This window comes from Megalopta genalis, unplaced genomic scaffold (genome assembly GCF_051020955.1).
Source record: "Megalopta genalis isolate 19385.01 unplaced genomic scaffold, iyMegGena1_principal scaffold0062, whole genome shotgun sequence".
In the NCBI taxonomy this organism is placed as follows: Eukaryota; Metazoa; Arthropoda; class Insecta; order Hymenoptera; family Halictidae; genus Megalopta; species Megalopta genalis.
In genome coordinates, this window is record NW_027476131.1 from 671,018 (window position 1) to 686,874 (window position 15,857).

Below are 15,857 nucleotides of genomic sequence, written 5' to 3' on the forward strand. Positions count from 1 at the left end.
GTTTTCAAATCAATCTGAAAATAACGTTCTACTCATCCGTGCATTTGACTGCGATTTAAAAATTACAGGTAATGAAAGTACATGTTTCAAAGCTCTTAGCTTTTTATATTTATAAATTACAATAGGCATAATGCTATGTGTGCCTAACGCATTTGCACATACACCAATTGTAATTCTATCTTTCTTCGCCCCATGTCCACTAAGACTTTTTGTTGAATGACACAATGACACAAGAAACGAAGAATAGAAATTGATTGAACAGTGACGCAATGAAAGGGGATGTAAAAGTGACGTAGCACGCAGTGCCGCAGGTAGCAAGAAAGCCTGGACGGGCGACCGAAGCGGTGCGTGCTAATGACCCTATTATAAAAAATGCTGCCGATGAGGCGTGCATTACTCGAAAATGCAGAAATGACTTTATTGCCGGAAAGAAGACGGCTCGAAAAAATCATCAACTTAGAAACTACAATTGTTCCGCGTTAAAAGTATTACAGAAGCTATCTATATTAATAAAGCATACGCGACTCGACCGATCGACCCAACACCGTCGGGACATAAGCATACAATAGATTCCGAAAATTACCAATAGTAAAATTAACAATAGTATCTAATTACCCGAAAAGCCGTTATTTCCTGCCTGTAAGGTAATGAAAGTACATGTTTCAAAGCTCTTAGGTTTTTATATTTATAAATTACAATAGGCATAATGTTATGTGTGCCTAACGCATTTGCACCTAAGCCAATTGTAATTCTATCTTTTTTCGCCTCATGTCCATTAAGACTTGTTGTTCCGCGTTAAAAGTATATAGAAGCTATCTATAGTAATAAAGCATACGCGGCTCGAACGCTCGACCCAACACCGTCCCTACCATACAATAGATTCCGAAAATTACCAAACGACTCCATCTGTACTGCAAGCGTCTTTCCACAAACAAATAAGCGACCGTAATAATAGTATCTAATTATACCGAAAAGCCGTTATTTCCTGCCTGTAATATTTCCTTCAACGCTGCCTACATCTGGTCGCCAAAATTCTCTCACCGTCACGTATTCCCCTTACCTTCTGCACAACACCAATTACCCAATTACCCACTTTTTCCCCAGTCTTATTACCTGCGCCACGGTCAACCTTCGAGACGCGCGGATTCTTCGTGAGATTCACTCGCAGGTACGATTCATACCTGCAAGTGACTGTTACTTCGGGGCGGTCACCTTTTTGTTTTTCCTATGATCCCTTGATCCATTGGTTCCAGATCAGATACTGTATTAGGTGATAAATATATAAATATATAATATAAATATATCAAAACGACTGCCTCTCTTTCTAGATCCGGAAAACTTGAAAAAACATTGAATCCGAGTGTCTCATTGAAAACTTCACGCCCCTAACGAATCTTCTTAAAAAACAAAACAGACAACGAACGGATAGATACTAACCAGACATCAACGCGTAAAAAATTCGGTTAAGACTCCGTCGATAGTCTCACCATCAACTCAATTCATTCTAAGCCAAGTACAGTTAGTCACCCTAGCGTTAAAAATTGTTATGTTATGTTAAAATATAGTGTTATTGATATCAGCCAATGTTAAAACCATTCTTTATCAACTTACCATCCGTATCACTCGAAAGAGTCATAGGAAATCGCGCAGACTCGGTGTCATACACGATTTAATCGGAGACTTACGACCTCCGTAGATCTAACAGTTCACTGTTCGATCTCGCCGGGAACGTTCTTCTCTAGCCAGTATTCTTGTTGGAAGTGCTTTCCATACAAGTCCACCTTCGTCCATATTGTAAACATTTTCCAAACTTATACTTTCTTCCTCTACCATCTTTTCAAAATCGATTATAAAAGCATTTGATGCATCCTGATCAACACTAGCTTTCTCCCTGTCTATGTTTGATAAGCGTATGCCATGTTGTCTCTTAATCTTGTTAACCACCCATGACTCGCTTTAAATCCCGAATATGACGGAAAATTTTCTCTTAATTCCGCCACCTTGTCTAATATAAGAGCATCGGTTATACGGTCTCCTAGTATCCCTCTTTGTACCAACCATCATAATAATTTTTTATTTAGTATATCGTAATAATGTAGCTTTACTATTTTTCTTCGCTGAAGTTCGCGTTTATTTTTGTTTCCAAGCGCATTCATTTTTGTAGCATCATGTGAATGCGTTGAATTGTTCTAATGCCAATGCCATAATTTTTTCCAATATTTTTAATTGACAGACCTGTTTCTCGAAGATCTTTCAAAGCGTAAAAGCGTTGCTGCACGTTTAATGACGTATATTTTTATGTCGATGCCATAATATTAATAGTAAAGCTATGTGTATGTAATTTAGAGTGTAAAACGATTTTAAAAAACGATATTAATTGTCACAATTTATATATCACTAATTACACTGTCCGACAAGATTGTGACACTCCCTGAACAAGAATCCGAAAACCGAATTGCTCCATCACCCTCAGTTTTTTAAATAAACGAACTTTTGTAAGAACCCAAAATTTTCGACGAAAATGAGGTATTGCATGAAAAGTAAAAACGTTAGAAAGTTCTAATTAGTGTTAAAAGATAGAGGAGAGTTTCCCGAATATAATGGCATGCAATTTATTAATTGTTTTTGGTCCTAAATAACAATAAATTAATGTGAAAATTTAAAAAAGTGTCGACGTGAGCAGTTTCTGCGCAATATTTTTGTATTTTTACGAAAAGTTTTTTGTTCGGCACGAAAACTCTACCCAGGATCGGATTCTGTAGACATTTCTGAAGAAGAAACGGCCCGGTAAAAGCGTCGGAACGATATACATTTCGAGTAGATCGAGAAAATGTTCGACGGCAACATGTACACGACGTTTTGCCGCCATGAGCTTCGCTGCTCGCTTCTCTCTGTCTGACAGGGCCGAAACTACGCGTAATCGACACCGATGGAGAGATCCAATGGGGCATCCACTTTTCGTAAATAATATTTGAATTTTGTTTAGTACTTCAATGTTCTGTTCTTTTTTACATATTTCTGTGGATAATAATCACCAAACTGTGTTATATTTCACACAAAAAATCACACCAGAGTATTTGGAGTTGGTAACTCCTCTATCTTTCAACACCAATTAGAACTTTCTAACGTTTTTACTTTTCTCTTGCAATACCTCATTTTTGTCGAAAATTTTGGGTTTTTACAAAAGTTCGTTTATTTAAAAAACTGAGGGTGATGGAGTAATTCGGTTTACGGATTCTTGTTCAGGGAGTGAAGCTCTACAAGAATTTCATAGTGGCTATAGGAACCCAAAAATCGTGTCGGACAGTGTAAAAGTATGCCAAGTCTGCCCAAAGTATGCCAAATTTATAAAATTATATGCTTATCCATCGCTCGAAATTAATTTATATAAAAGTCACAAAATATATAGGAGCCTACTACCTTTTTTAGCTTAATTTTGCGAAATTGTTTAAATATTTCGTAATAGCGATACCTTCCATTTAATAAATTATTTAAACAACGATGAGAATAGAAACTGAAAAGAATTAATGGCCGGGGAGTGTGTTAAAATCGTATCAAATGTTCGAGTCATTATTAAAAGTACGGCTGTTCGTTGTTTAATCAATGACGTAATTGTAGCAAGTATGAACGTAATGAGATAAATTAAACGGCGTGTAATTATTTCACGTGAAAAGCCGCCGAACCGAAAAGCGTAATTTAAAATAAATAGAGGGACCGAAGATTTAAATATTGGTGAGGAAACTTCCGATGGGGAATTAAATTAGCTCGTAGGAAATTTATTACAGGGAGTTGTTGGCTAATTAGCCGGCTGAACAACGTGATTGTATCATCAAATTTTTCATTTTATTTGATCTCGCAGAGCGTACAGAAGCATTCCATCGGAATCTACTTTTAGAGTCCTACAGATCGATCGTCATCGCGTTCGCTGTAGAGTCATCAGAAAATCCAACGTGTATTGCTCATCTGCGATACAGAGAATGAGCCGAAATTAAATTTCGCAGTTTCACCAGGCTCGCTGAAATAAATCTACACATTGTTGGAATTATTATTCTCGCATCGGATAACGAATTTTTGCAATGTTAATTTAATTCCCTCTTTTAATGTCCCCGTCTATTTAATATCCTTAATAATTATTATTTAATAATCCCAGAAACTTCAATAAAAATCACTCAGGATTAATGAAATAAAGTTTTGAATTATTTTGTTTCACATGAATTGCTAAAAGTCCACATTTTGAATCCCCTAGGCGCTGTTGCCAGCACATAAACCAATAATTCCCTAGCCTTAAACTGCCACGGATTCGTGAAAGGTCGTTTAATATTTTTTGATTTTGCCCGAACCCCATGAATCATGCGTTTAATTAAACATCTTATAGAAGAAGAGAAGAAATTTTAATTTTGTAGTGTAAGAAATACGTCGTGCTGCAAAAGTATCCAAACGTAACCTCACATTTACTAGATTCAGAGCTAAAAAATCAACTTTTCGTTTGAATAAAGATTAAAATAGATATTTACTGTATAGATGGACTTATAAAAATAACATTTTCACTAGACCACCACTCTGTCCCCAAACATTCTATTTATAAATCAAATCTATAGCTTGCCACACACTGAATATCCAGAGACAAGCCAGCAATTTATGAAACACAAAATTTCCTGGACTGAAAAACTGAAAAATCTCAAGCTGAAAAGCCATTAATTTACTTAAGCTTCTGTCACGAAGGAATCCCAATATTATAATGTCTGAAACTGTTAAACATAACCTCACATTTTTTACACCTGAAGCTAAAAAGGAAATCAACTTTTCATTTGAATATGGGTCCAAACAATTCTGCTCTACATAGTAAAAAATCCCCTAGAATTTAATATCGTAAGTAACCTGCACTGTTATGAATTTATAATCCAATAATTCTCTAGTTTGCCACTTTGCGAATCCCTGTGGATAGCCACCAATTCATAAAACAAGAATTCCCCAAACTGCTAGACTCAGAATTGAAAATTTTTCCTTCTCAACCCTACGAACTATCAATTTACTCAAGCATCTAACTTGAAGGAATCTCGATGCAGAGTGCCGGAAACTGACAAACATAACCACACATTTCCTGAACTTGGATCTAAAAAAGTCAACCCGTCCATTTGAATTAAGTTCCAAATAATTCTGTTCTGCATTGATGCAATTATAAAACAGAATTTCCCCCAGAATTCAACATTGTGAATCTCGTAAAATCAGGTTAACAAATAAACAAAAACTTCCCTAACCTGTTTTACTGTGAATCCCCGAAAGATAGCCACCGATTCATGAAACCGAAATTCCCTAGATTCATAAAATTGCCTGAATTCATATTTCAATAGCACCCCCGCGTTGGTTAACACTCCGAAGTCCCTAAATAATGCTCATTTAACACATTTCCTCACCTACCTCTAAGCTTTTGGGTCCTTGAGGAAACGAAAGTCAGTCATCATCTTGCCAAGGTGCATGGGATGAGTATGAGCCCTCATGTGCATGTGATGCATGTGATCAACAGGTCCTACGGCGGCAGCCCTTATCGCCTGTTGATTGCAGTTGCAGGTCATCCCTTCGCTTTGATGAGTGCAATGAGGCACCTTGACGATAGTTGGCTCAGGAACGACCACCATGGGCTTGGAGGGCACGACAACCAGTTTATTCTTGCAAACTGGGGGCACTGGGACCAGCTTAATGGTCTCGATCACCTGAGTCTGCGGTTCCACGATCCTCTCGGGCTGGGGCTGGGGCTTTACAGTGACCACTTCGGGGACTGGAGTCGGTGCTGGGACCTCGACTCTCCTTTCTACGATCTGCACCTTCGACTCCTGAGGGCAAGGTTGAGATGGCTGGATGATCTGCAGAGTCTGCACCGAAGGGACCACCTGCTGGTGCATCATCTGCTGGGGAACCACCTGTTGGGGCACCACCTGCTGGGGAACCACGAACGACTGCTGGGGCACCACGTATGCCTGAGGATGGAAAACTATTTCATAACACACACAAGCTCCGTCGGTACGAATTTTTAAGAACTATCAATTAGCGTTGAAGTTTGGAGATCGGTACTACGCCAACAGAATTCACAGTGGCGACGAAATCAACGATATGGCGGAATAGCAGAGTTGGACATTATACAAGTAGAATTTCATTTGAACAATTCGAATAAATTTTATGATTTTTTCGTACAGTTTGAAAATAAATTTTACGGATAAAATTTTATTCGACTAATCTTTCGAATAAATTATTCAAATATAACTTTATTCAAATAACGAATTCAAATAATGATTTGAATAAAGTTTTATTCAAATAATGATTCGCGAATAAAGTTTCTTTCAAATAATGATTCGAGTAAAGTTTTATTCGAATTATGTTACATTCAAATAATGATTCGAATAAATTCTCGAATAACGTTTCGAAGACATCCTTTGAATCAATTTTTCGAATAAATTCTTCGAATCACCGAGAAATTAAGTGTTACTGTAACCATAAGCGATAAAAAAAACTTCGAACGCATAAGTTCTCCCTTTAAATTATACAAATAATTACAAAGACTTATGACACAAAATGGAGAATTACGTGTACATTTTCATCGATCGAAATTAACAATCGATGAATTATTTACTAAATGAGAGCTCTTACGAAAAACGAACAACTTTTGTCGAAAACTTTAAATCTCTCACGATTCTCAAGAAATAACACAAAATCAAGATACATGCAGATCATAGTGAATTTATGCGTCGAGAGAAGCACGGTAAATTAGAAAGCACGACGCAATTGCTACCTGAGGAGCCTGGAAGACTCCCAGAGACTGCACAGGCTGCGGGGCCTGCTGGAAGCTGTAACTCTGCATCTGTGGCGCCACCTGCGATTGTTGCACCACGCTCAGGCCCTGCATTTTCATCTGCGACCCATCCTGAGACACCTGCTGTCCATTTTGAGCACCTGGACGGATCTCCACGTAGAAGGACGCCTGCTTCTTCAGCCTGTCCTTCTCAGCACCCGCATCCTCCAAATGGAAATCCTTGGGACTGATCGCCGAGGATTCGGCCATCTTGGTCTCCAGTTTGCCAGCTGGCATTGCTTGCACTGCCATCGCAGCTACCAACAAACCGCACAGACATGCTGTTAACGAATTCATCGATGTAGAATCGGTTGAACAATCGTAGCGAACTGAATGCTTGGACGATTTGGCTGGCTTTTAAACCGATTTTTCGGTGTGACGACACCGCTCACGCACTTTTTTCCGGAACGCAATAGTGCTGAGCGTGCCGAATTCCGACGTAGAGCAGCACGGGCGGGGACTGGCTTCGGGAAATGAGGATGAGGGCGAGAATAAGAATAAGAATGAATCTGAGAATGAGACTGAAAATGGGACTGAGAATGGGGCTGAAAATGAGGCTGAGAATGGGATTGAGAATGGGTCTGAGAATGGGTCTGAAACCGAGAATGGGACTCAGATTAAGACTGAGTGTAAGACTGTGAATGGGAGTGAGTCTGAGAATGGGGCTAAGAATGAGACTGAGACTTAGACTGAGACTTAGACTGAGGCTGAGAATGAAATTGTATGTACAATAGTCGGAACGATGGTATTTCGAGAGAGCCGCTGTTTCTGTAGTAAATAGGAGAAAGTTGAACAAGGTAATTTTACATTGTGTGTCAAGCTCAAACGTCGGGGAGTGTGATCTTTTTTCCAAGGAGTACGTCCCTGCACTTGCAAAGTACACTTTTCTGTCGAATGAACGCTGCGGTTTTATTTACTTATTGTAAGCTTGCTTCTTTACGACGGCCTGAGGAGGGTTTGTTCAGAAAGTTGAACATGTTAATGTTTACGGTGATATTTTGGAAATGTCAACGCTAGTTATACAGGGTGTTCTATTTAAGACAAGCCTCTTAAATTATCTTGTCAAGGAGTTATTATAATTTTTATCGAGTTTTCATATAATTGTAATTACTAAACTGCGGATCTTTATGCAAAATATCAATTTTCCAACACGGTTGTAAGAAATATCTACATTGTGTAAAAATAAATTGTTTCTTGGAATAGTTTTGATAAGTCGAAAACAGTGTGACACATTTTTGCCATAAATGCATAAAAGTCTGCAGTCTGATAATTACAGTATATTCAGTATATTCGACACGGTATATTCGAATTACAGTATATTCGAATGTATTGGATACTTGTATTTATTGTAAATCATAATTAAATTACAATTTTTGTTCTGAAGATAATGGTAGTAAATTATAAGAGATACAATTAAATGTGCTATTAAAAGTTGCAACATCAAATGAAGGAAAAGAATTAAGATCATTCAAATACAGTTCCTACACAATTTTTATTGAAATCGTGCCCAAAGTAACTTGAAAATTACAGTAATAATAACATTGAGGTTACCGCAAATTTTTAATAAATATCGATAATTGAAATCAAAGTTCTGATTGAAATTAATTGATTGAAATATCAATGATATTAAATCACAATTAACTTACAATGAAAGTTGCTGTTAAAAGTTATAATATTAAAGAAGCCAAAAAGAAAAGTCATAGTCTTTTATATGATTTTCATTGTAAGTGTGCCCAAGTTAGTAAGATTGAATATTACAATCGTACTTATATATAAAGTGAAATAATATCGAATTTTCAATTAACATTTATAATCACAATTGAGTTACAATTCCAAAAATAAGAAACAAGTATAATAAATCAGATACTGACAAAATTTATCAACGAATCCATTGTCAAAAATTTGCCAATAAAGGCCGGTATAAACAATGTTTAAAAAAACATCCGTCCAATGAAAGCTTCCACAATTTCCACAAAGTCTTCGTTCAAAATACGTCCGAATTCATGAAAGAAACCAATTTAAATAATAAAAATAATAATAATTGCTTATAACGTTGCTAATAATATTTTCTCAACAATTAAATACGGAATCACGGGAATTGGCACGGAATCGCGGTAAAGGTCGCCCGCGTCGCGTTTCAAGGCCCGTATTTAACAAACAACGTTGCAAATAACGATTGCAAAGCCATATTTCGGCAGGCGGTGGTTTCTGCTGGCACAAGTTATTTGCATCTTCATCGTATTTCGACATCGCGGCGAGCCGAATTTAGGGCACTTTTGACCGTTCTTGCCGGCAACACACTTTCATTATCGTCAGCATATTATGGTTGCGTTCCCTTTATCCCGGCGCGGCGCGGCGCCGTTCGCGCTTGTTTTCATACACCGACAATACGTAACGCACAATACATTACGGTAGACGCCGGCGATTTAATAATGCCGGCAGAGGAGGAGGCATTCATGGAGTTCTTTCGCAAGTGCTAAATATTCATGGAATATTGACCACGGAGCCGCTTCTGCTCCAATTTCAATTAAAGCGTTCCGCACGTCGAGCACGTTTCACCGCCAACAACCCAATAAACTAATTATTAATTGCTGGACCAAATCGTAAACGAGCGCTTTTTCTCCAAGAACGTTGATTCTCGTTCGATTTTTAAAGAGATCGCAGTCGCTCGGTGTCCGGGTGCTTCGTACACCCCCCTACAAAAGTATCAGGGGGCTTGCAGAAAATTCGATAGGAAATTGCCTGAATTATTTTAACTTATTCTTAAATTTACTTCTTCTTTATTTCTTCTTTATTTTCCATGTTTGTTTATTTTTAATATTATAATTTATGCTAAATAAATATAGTCCCAATACTTTTGGACGAGGATGTACATTATTTTATAACGCTCAATGTGCTCTAGAAGAATGCACTCTAACGTGCACTGTAGGGTAAGGGTCCCAATTACCGACACATTAAGCATGATTTTTTGTTCATCTGTTGCATATATATATATATATATATATATATATATATATATATAATACTTGTAGAAAGCATAAATTTGATGTGAAATTAATGAACAATAAAAATAATGCAGATGTCCCAATTACCGACACTTGAAAAAGCTACTTGTACCAATTATTTTGACCCAAACACCGATAAGATATTCATTTTCGAAATTATTTATACAAAAATTAACTGTTAATTCTAACGTATCCAACTTAAGTGAAACTATTAAATTATATTAATTGCATCATTAACACTTTGACTACGTCACCTGTATGCGAGTGACAAAATTATTTAAAATCTAATTTCTATGCTCATTCATAAAAGTTTCTTAATTCTATTAAGATTTGCAATAGATAAGAATGTTGAAATAGTAATCGATGTCATATTACTTTGCTTTGCAAGTTTAATTTAATTGATTAATCAATTAAATGATTAATCAAATATATGAAATTTTGAAATGTTTTAGTATTAATATTAAAATTGTTAATATATGAATAATTTTAATGTTAATAATATTATTAATGGATAACTTTTAAATGATCTAAAAGTATCCCATTCTCGCTGTTTATTTAGGAAAAATTATACGAACGTACGAATATTCTTTTATATAGAAGTGTTTTTCTAAAAATCGGAACAACCAAAACAGAAATTGATCTTCGGTCATTTTTCGAAACGAGAGTAATAAGATCATGGACTTAAAACTTTGTGGACAGATTAGCTGAAGCCGGAATAGTCTGTAAAATTCTTTCCACGCCAGAGGAATGGTTCTGTCGGAAATTATACTGCTTCTTGCAACGCGCTCTCGAAAGATTGCATGGCGGCCATAAAATCAACCTGCTTTGTTCTCCGAACGAGAGAAGAAACAAAAAGATTGTTAATCTGCTGGAGTGTAGCGGTTCCCCGGCGTGGAATATATGAAAAATTCTAAAACAGTACGGTAAAAGAAATGGATAAAGCTGGAAAGGGAAATTTGATTTTTATCAAGAAATGGAGCCGTTGTTTTGTTACTCGAAGTTCTAAGTTTGCGGATGTCAATTCAGTGTTCCGCTCAAATGTTTGTATGCAAAATGGCTGATTGCATTTCGAGGCGAGCAAGTATTTGATTTATTAAAATAGAAATACTTTCAAGAATCGTTTACGCGAATGTCAATTTTATTTTTGGAATGTTTGTTGCGTTAATATATCTTGTCGAAAAATTTAAGTCAAATTTGAATAGTTACGCATAAAATCAATTTTAAAGTATAACAATTAAGACAGCATTTAATTAAAGCATATGTAATGATGCGTATATAGAACAAATAAATAAAGCATAAACAATTATGTTTATACAAAATGAATTTGAAATAAGGCGTCACTAAAATTATATGTAGATATGTATATTTTCGAGAAGACATTAATAATTATGTACATATAGAGTAAATTAGAAATAAAATATGAATAATTGTATAAAATATATCGTATAAAATATACCCTGAATAAAATATAAATAATTACGTATGTGTATATAGAATAAATCGTATAAAAGATATAAATAATTGTGTACATGTAAAAAGAGTTCTAAATGAACTATAAATAATTATGTCTATAAACTATAAATATTGAATAAACTCAAAATAAAACTAGATTATTATACACAAAATAAATGAATTGAATGCAACAAATTTAAATTTTGTAATTTTTAATCTAATATTACTGCACATTAAATCTCGTTGAAATACTCATGTTAGATTTCGATGGTAATATATGAGAAAATTTGCGCGATTAAAATCAATGCAGTCTGCAGCAACAACAGTTAGTATGATATGCATGCCAATGTATTCACGCAGAGCGAAGAGAATCTCAATCCACAGGAAATAAAAACCAAACTCACTTTTGTATTCGAAAAAAGCATTCGATTATCGGCTCTAGCTGAATCATTTATATCCGATAACGAAACGAAAATATGACAACGCAGGAGCGAAGGATTAATATTTTTCCAGAACTTCTGGATAACCCTAATCTCACGGAAAGCTTGCAAATTTTGTATCAAACTTCTCATCATTCATTTTATAAAAGTTATTTAAACATTTTATAAGAATTATAGAAACATTTTCTAAGAATTATAACTACATTTTGTAAGAATTACAACTACATTTTGTAAGAATTATAACTACATTTTATTAATCGAGGAAACATTTTCTAAAAATGATAGAAACATGATAAGAGGTATGGAAGTGAGAGACACAGGTTAATTACTTAACACAACGTGGTTTAATAAACATTAGTACAAAACGTGGCTAGCGTGCACATGGGTCCCACAGACTGTGACCATAAGAAACAAGCAGAGTGGTACGCGGTGGACGCGCCGGTGACGCGTCGGCGACGACCTCGGGGCGGCCAGGATGAGGCACTAAGGGATACGAAGATATCCCTAACAAAACATTTAATAAAGATTATAAAAACATCTTACCAAAATTATAAACGCATTTCACAAAAATCATAAAAAATTTTATATACAAAATTATATATTTGATAATCGTCGTATTTATAGAATATCATTCGTAAACAATTCTATTATAACATTATAATATAATTATTTAGTCTAATCGTATTATAATAACATTACAATTATAAAACATATCTAATTAGATATGTCTAATTATAAAATTCGACAGATTTACTTATTATTCATTTAGTTACTCATTTATTATTAGTGCTGGTTCCTAAATTCAAGAAAACATATAAATTAACAAAGGATTAACAGCGTTTTTATTTTATTTTTATAATGAAAAATCTTTTCGATGATAAAGGAAATTCTACAATTTTAATTTTTGTAATATGATGTACGAGGACGAGAATTTCCATGAATATTGTAATTATGTAATGTATTATTAAGTGTTTTATTCAGTCACGTGGGAACAGAAATGAGAGATTAATGAAATTAAACGGTTAACATTAAAAGAATGGTATCAATGGAATACTGTTCGAGTCATTGCAATTGGAAATTAGATCGTGAGCAAGTATTTATGCAATATTATATAACAGGCCTGTTTTAGGAAATATTTTAAGACATTCGTCCAGATAAAATATTTAACGAAACATTGATTAGGAAATTAAATATGCTACAATTTTTTTAACGACATTAAATTTAAAAAATTAACTGTTATTGGCAGCCTTTATTATACGAACTGGTGTCACAGTCTAAATCAAGCTTTATACGACATACTATTGTGTTCAATAGTACAGATGTAGTATAATTATATACTATATCTGTATTATTGAATACAAAACAGTGTAATAAAAAAATTTAAGTAACTGTAAAAACACTCGAAACTTCAATGCGAAAGTATGGATTGAAATAAAATTATTATTATTATTGTTATTATTATTAATACTGAATATAATCTTATTTATTACACAAATCAATAAACACTGATTACTATATCTGAAAAATACAATAACGATGCTGCTGAACACTACAGGGTACCCCAAAATCTGCTGTATAACTAATACTAATTATACTGCTTGTATAACTAATACTAAGTAATTGTTCCATTATGCAAACGTCCACGTTGTTATAATTAATTCGCATAACCGAAGTTCTACTGTACAAAATAATTATCCAAATAAAATAGACTTTTAAACAATGTCGTACGCCATTATGGTTGTCGGTTTTGCCGCGTCGACGTTACAATTATTAGAACAAGAAATTGATCAAAAACACCAATTAAACATTTTTCAACGTCGACGTTCAGCGTTCGGACGCGGAAAAAAAATTGATTCTTGGATCTGGAGAAGCGAGGACGGTGTTCGTTTGATCAAAAAACTGTTGAGAGATTTCAATACACCGTAGATCGAGCCACAGCTGACCGGGCAGAAGTTGGTTTCGTCGGTCGTTTCCGTTCACCTTAAGCTGTTCTGCGATTCCGCGCAGGGATTCTTTCTTTCATCCGCAACGTACGGATACTTTCTCCACCCTCTGTGTGTCTGTAAAACTAAGTCTCAATCTCGGGTTCTTCCTTTCATCGGAAACCATGAACTTTTCTTATCTCCGCCGGGTTTTGATTGGAACTACGCCGTCGGAACAGAGAGAACAGCTGCGACGTAGCACGTGTCAGATCGTTTCTATTAAGGGGACTTATCCAGTTGTCTATCCAAAAGGAACAGCTACATTTTCGCCGTTCATATTGTTGGGAAAACGATCTCGCATTTACTCGTGTGAGTCTTTTTTATTTTTCAACAGATTTTTAATATTTATGATTTTTACAGAACAAATCGCATTGTTCTCAATCATGTCAATTTTTTCGTTGTTTTTAATTTCAGAGTAGTTTAATTTGTTGCGTAAACCGTAGCGAGACACAGCTCATTTTTTAACATCGATATTGTTGTCTTGTCTTTATTTGTGTGAGTTTTCCTATTATTAAGCGGATTTTTAATATTCACGATTTTTTTAAATTAAATCGCATTGTTCCTAATCATGTCTAGTTTTCTTGCCGTTCTTTACTTCGAAGTAGATTAATTTATTGCATAAACCGTAGCGAGACAGAGCTCATATTTTAACTTCGACATTGCTGGAACAATTATTTTGTCTTTACAAAATGCGAGTTTTTTTATTTTGAGTGGATTTTTAATATTTATGATATTTGAAAAACAAATCGCATTGTTCTTAATCGTGTCAACCTTTTTCGTTGTTTTTCACTTCGTTGATTAATAGTTGCAAGAATTATTTTGTTTTAACTTGTACCAAATTTAAACTTTTACGGTGTTTTTTAATGTTTCTGGTTTTTCATTTTGACGTAGACTAGTTTGTTGCATAAATTATAGTGGAACACAGTCCTTGTTTTAACGTCAACATTGTTGCAAGAGTCATTTCCTGTTTCAATAAGTTTTTTGTAGTTTCTTTAATTTTGTAGATATTTTTAAACATTGCAACTTCTACATTATTGGAATAAATTATTTTGTTCTCAATTGTGTCAATTTTGTAACAGTTTGTTGCATAAATCATAACAGGGCACAACTATTTTTTCAAGTCCCGCATTATTAGAAAAATTATTTTGATTTTATTTACATTAAATTTTGTGTCACTTTCAATCGCTCTAATTGTAATATTATTAATTGGACTTGTCTAATGTTTCAATAATCAGTAATCTCTAAAAGCATATAAAATTAATTCGTATACGATAACAGTTATTGTAAATGAATCTGTATTCTATTTGCATAATAACAATAATATTTAATCAAATTTAACGACTATTACAGTATTCATAACTGACGATAAAAATACATGGAAACAGTAATTACTATTCTATTTAAAGTAGATAAGAATTCATTATTCTGTTGTAATTCTTTTAAATTCAAATTTTAATATATCAGGATTACCAGCTATACATTATTAACCTTTAAATATGATGTTAGTAAAAATAGTTATCATTGTTTGTAGGGTGCACGTCGAGTATACCCAATACTAAAACTCCGCGATTACAAAATCTCTCGGGTTGTAAGGCCAATTACGCTGAGCGACGGAATTAATTAGTATCGCTGTTCGTCTAATTAAAGATGAACAGCTGTTTTATTTTAACTGACACTTACTGAGCGAACAAGACACAAGACACCAATGGCCGATGACTAATGACACAATGACTCATAATTCATGACCAATGACAAAGAGAAGAATCGGTTTCGAGCTTTTATACCGTTTCGTGGACAGAAGACTAGAAATTGATTGACCAGTGACGCGATGAAAGGGGATGTAAAAGTGACGTAGCACGCAGTATCGCAGGTAGCAAGAAACACTGGACGGGCGACGAAGCGGTGCGTGCTAACGACACTGTTATAAAAAATGTTGCCGATGAGGCGTGCATTACTCGAAAATGCAGAAATTACTTTATTGCCGGAAAGAAGACGGCTCGAAAAAATCATAAACCTAGAAACTGCAATTGTTCCGCGTTAAAAGTATTATAGAAGCTATCTATATTAATAAAGCATACGCGGCTCGACCGCTTGACCCAATACCGTCGGGGCATAAGCATACAAAAGATTCCGA

General features: G+C 34.9%; 1 protein-coding gene across 1 annotated transcript; it reads right to left on the bottom strand.

Moving 5' to 3' along the window:
* Nucleotides 1–3,821: 3,821 nt before the first annotated feature.
* On the bottom strand, nucleotides 3,822–7,133 carry LOC143261723 (uncharacterized). Its single transcript, XM_076527949.1, has 3 exons — nucleotides 6,785–7,133; nucleotides 5,419–5,975; nucleotides 3,822–3,963 (listed from the first exon to the last, which is right to left on the bottom strand). The coding sequence occupies exons 1-2, from the start codon at nucleotides 7,094–7,096 to the stop codon at nucleotides 5,421–5,423; spliced, it is 867 nt and encodes a 288-aa protein (XP_076384064.1). The 5' UTR covers nucleotides 7,097–7,133; the 3' UTR covers nucleotides 3,822–3,963; nucleotides 5,419–5,420.
* Nucleotides 7,134–15,857: the final 8,724 nt, after the last annotated feature.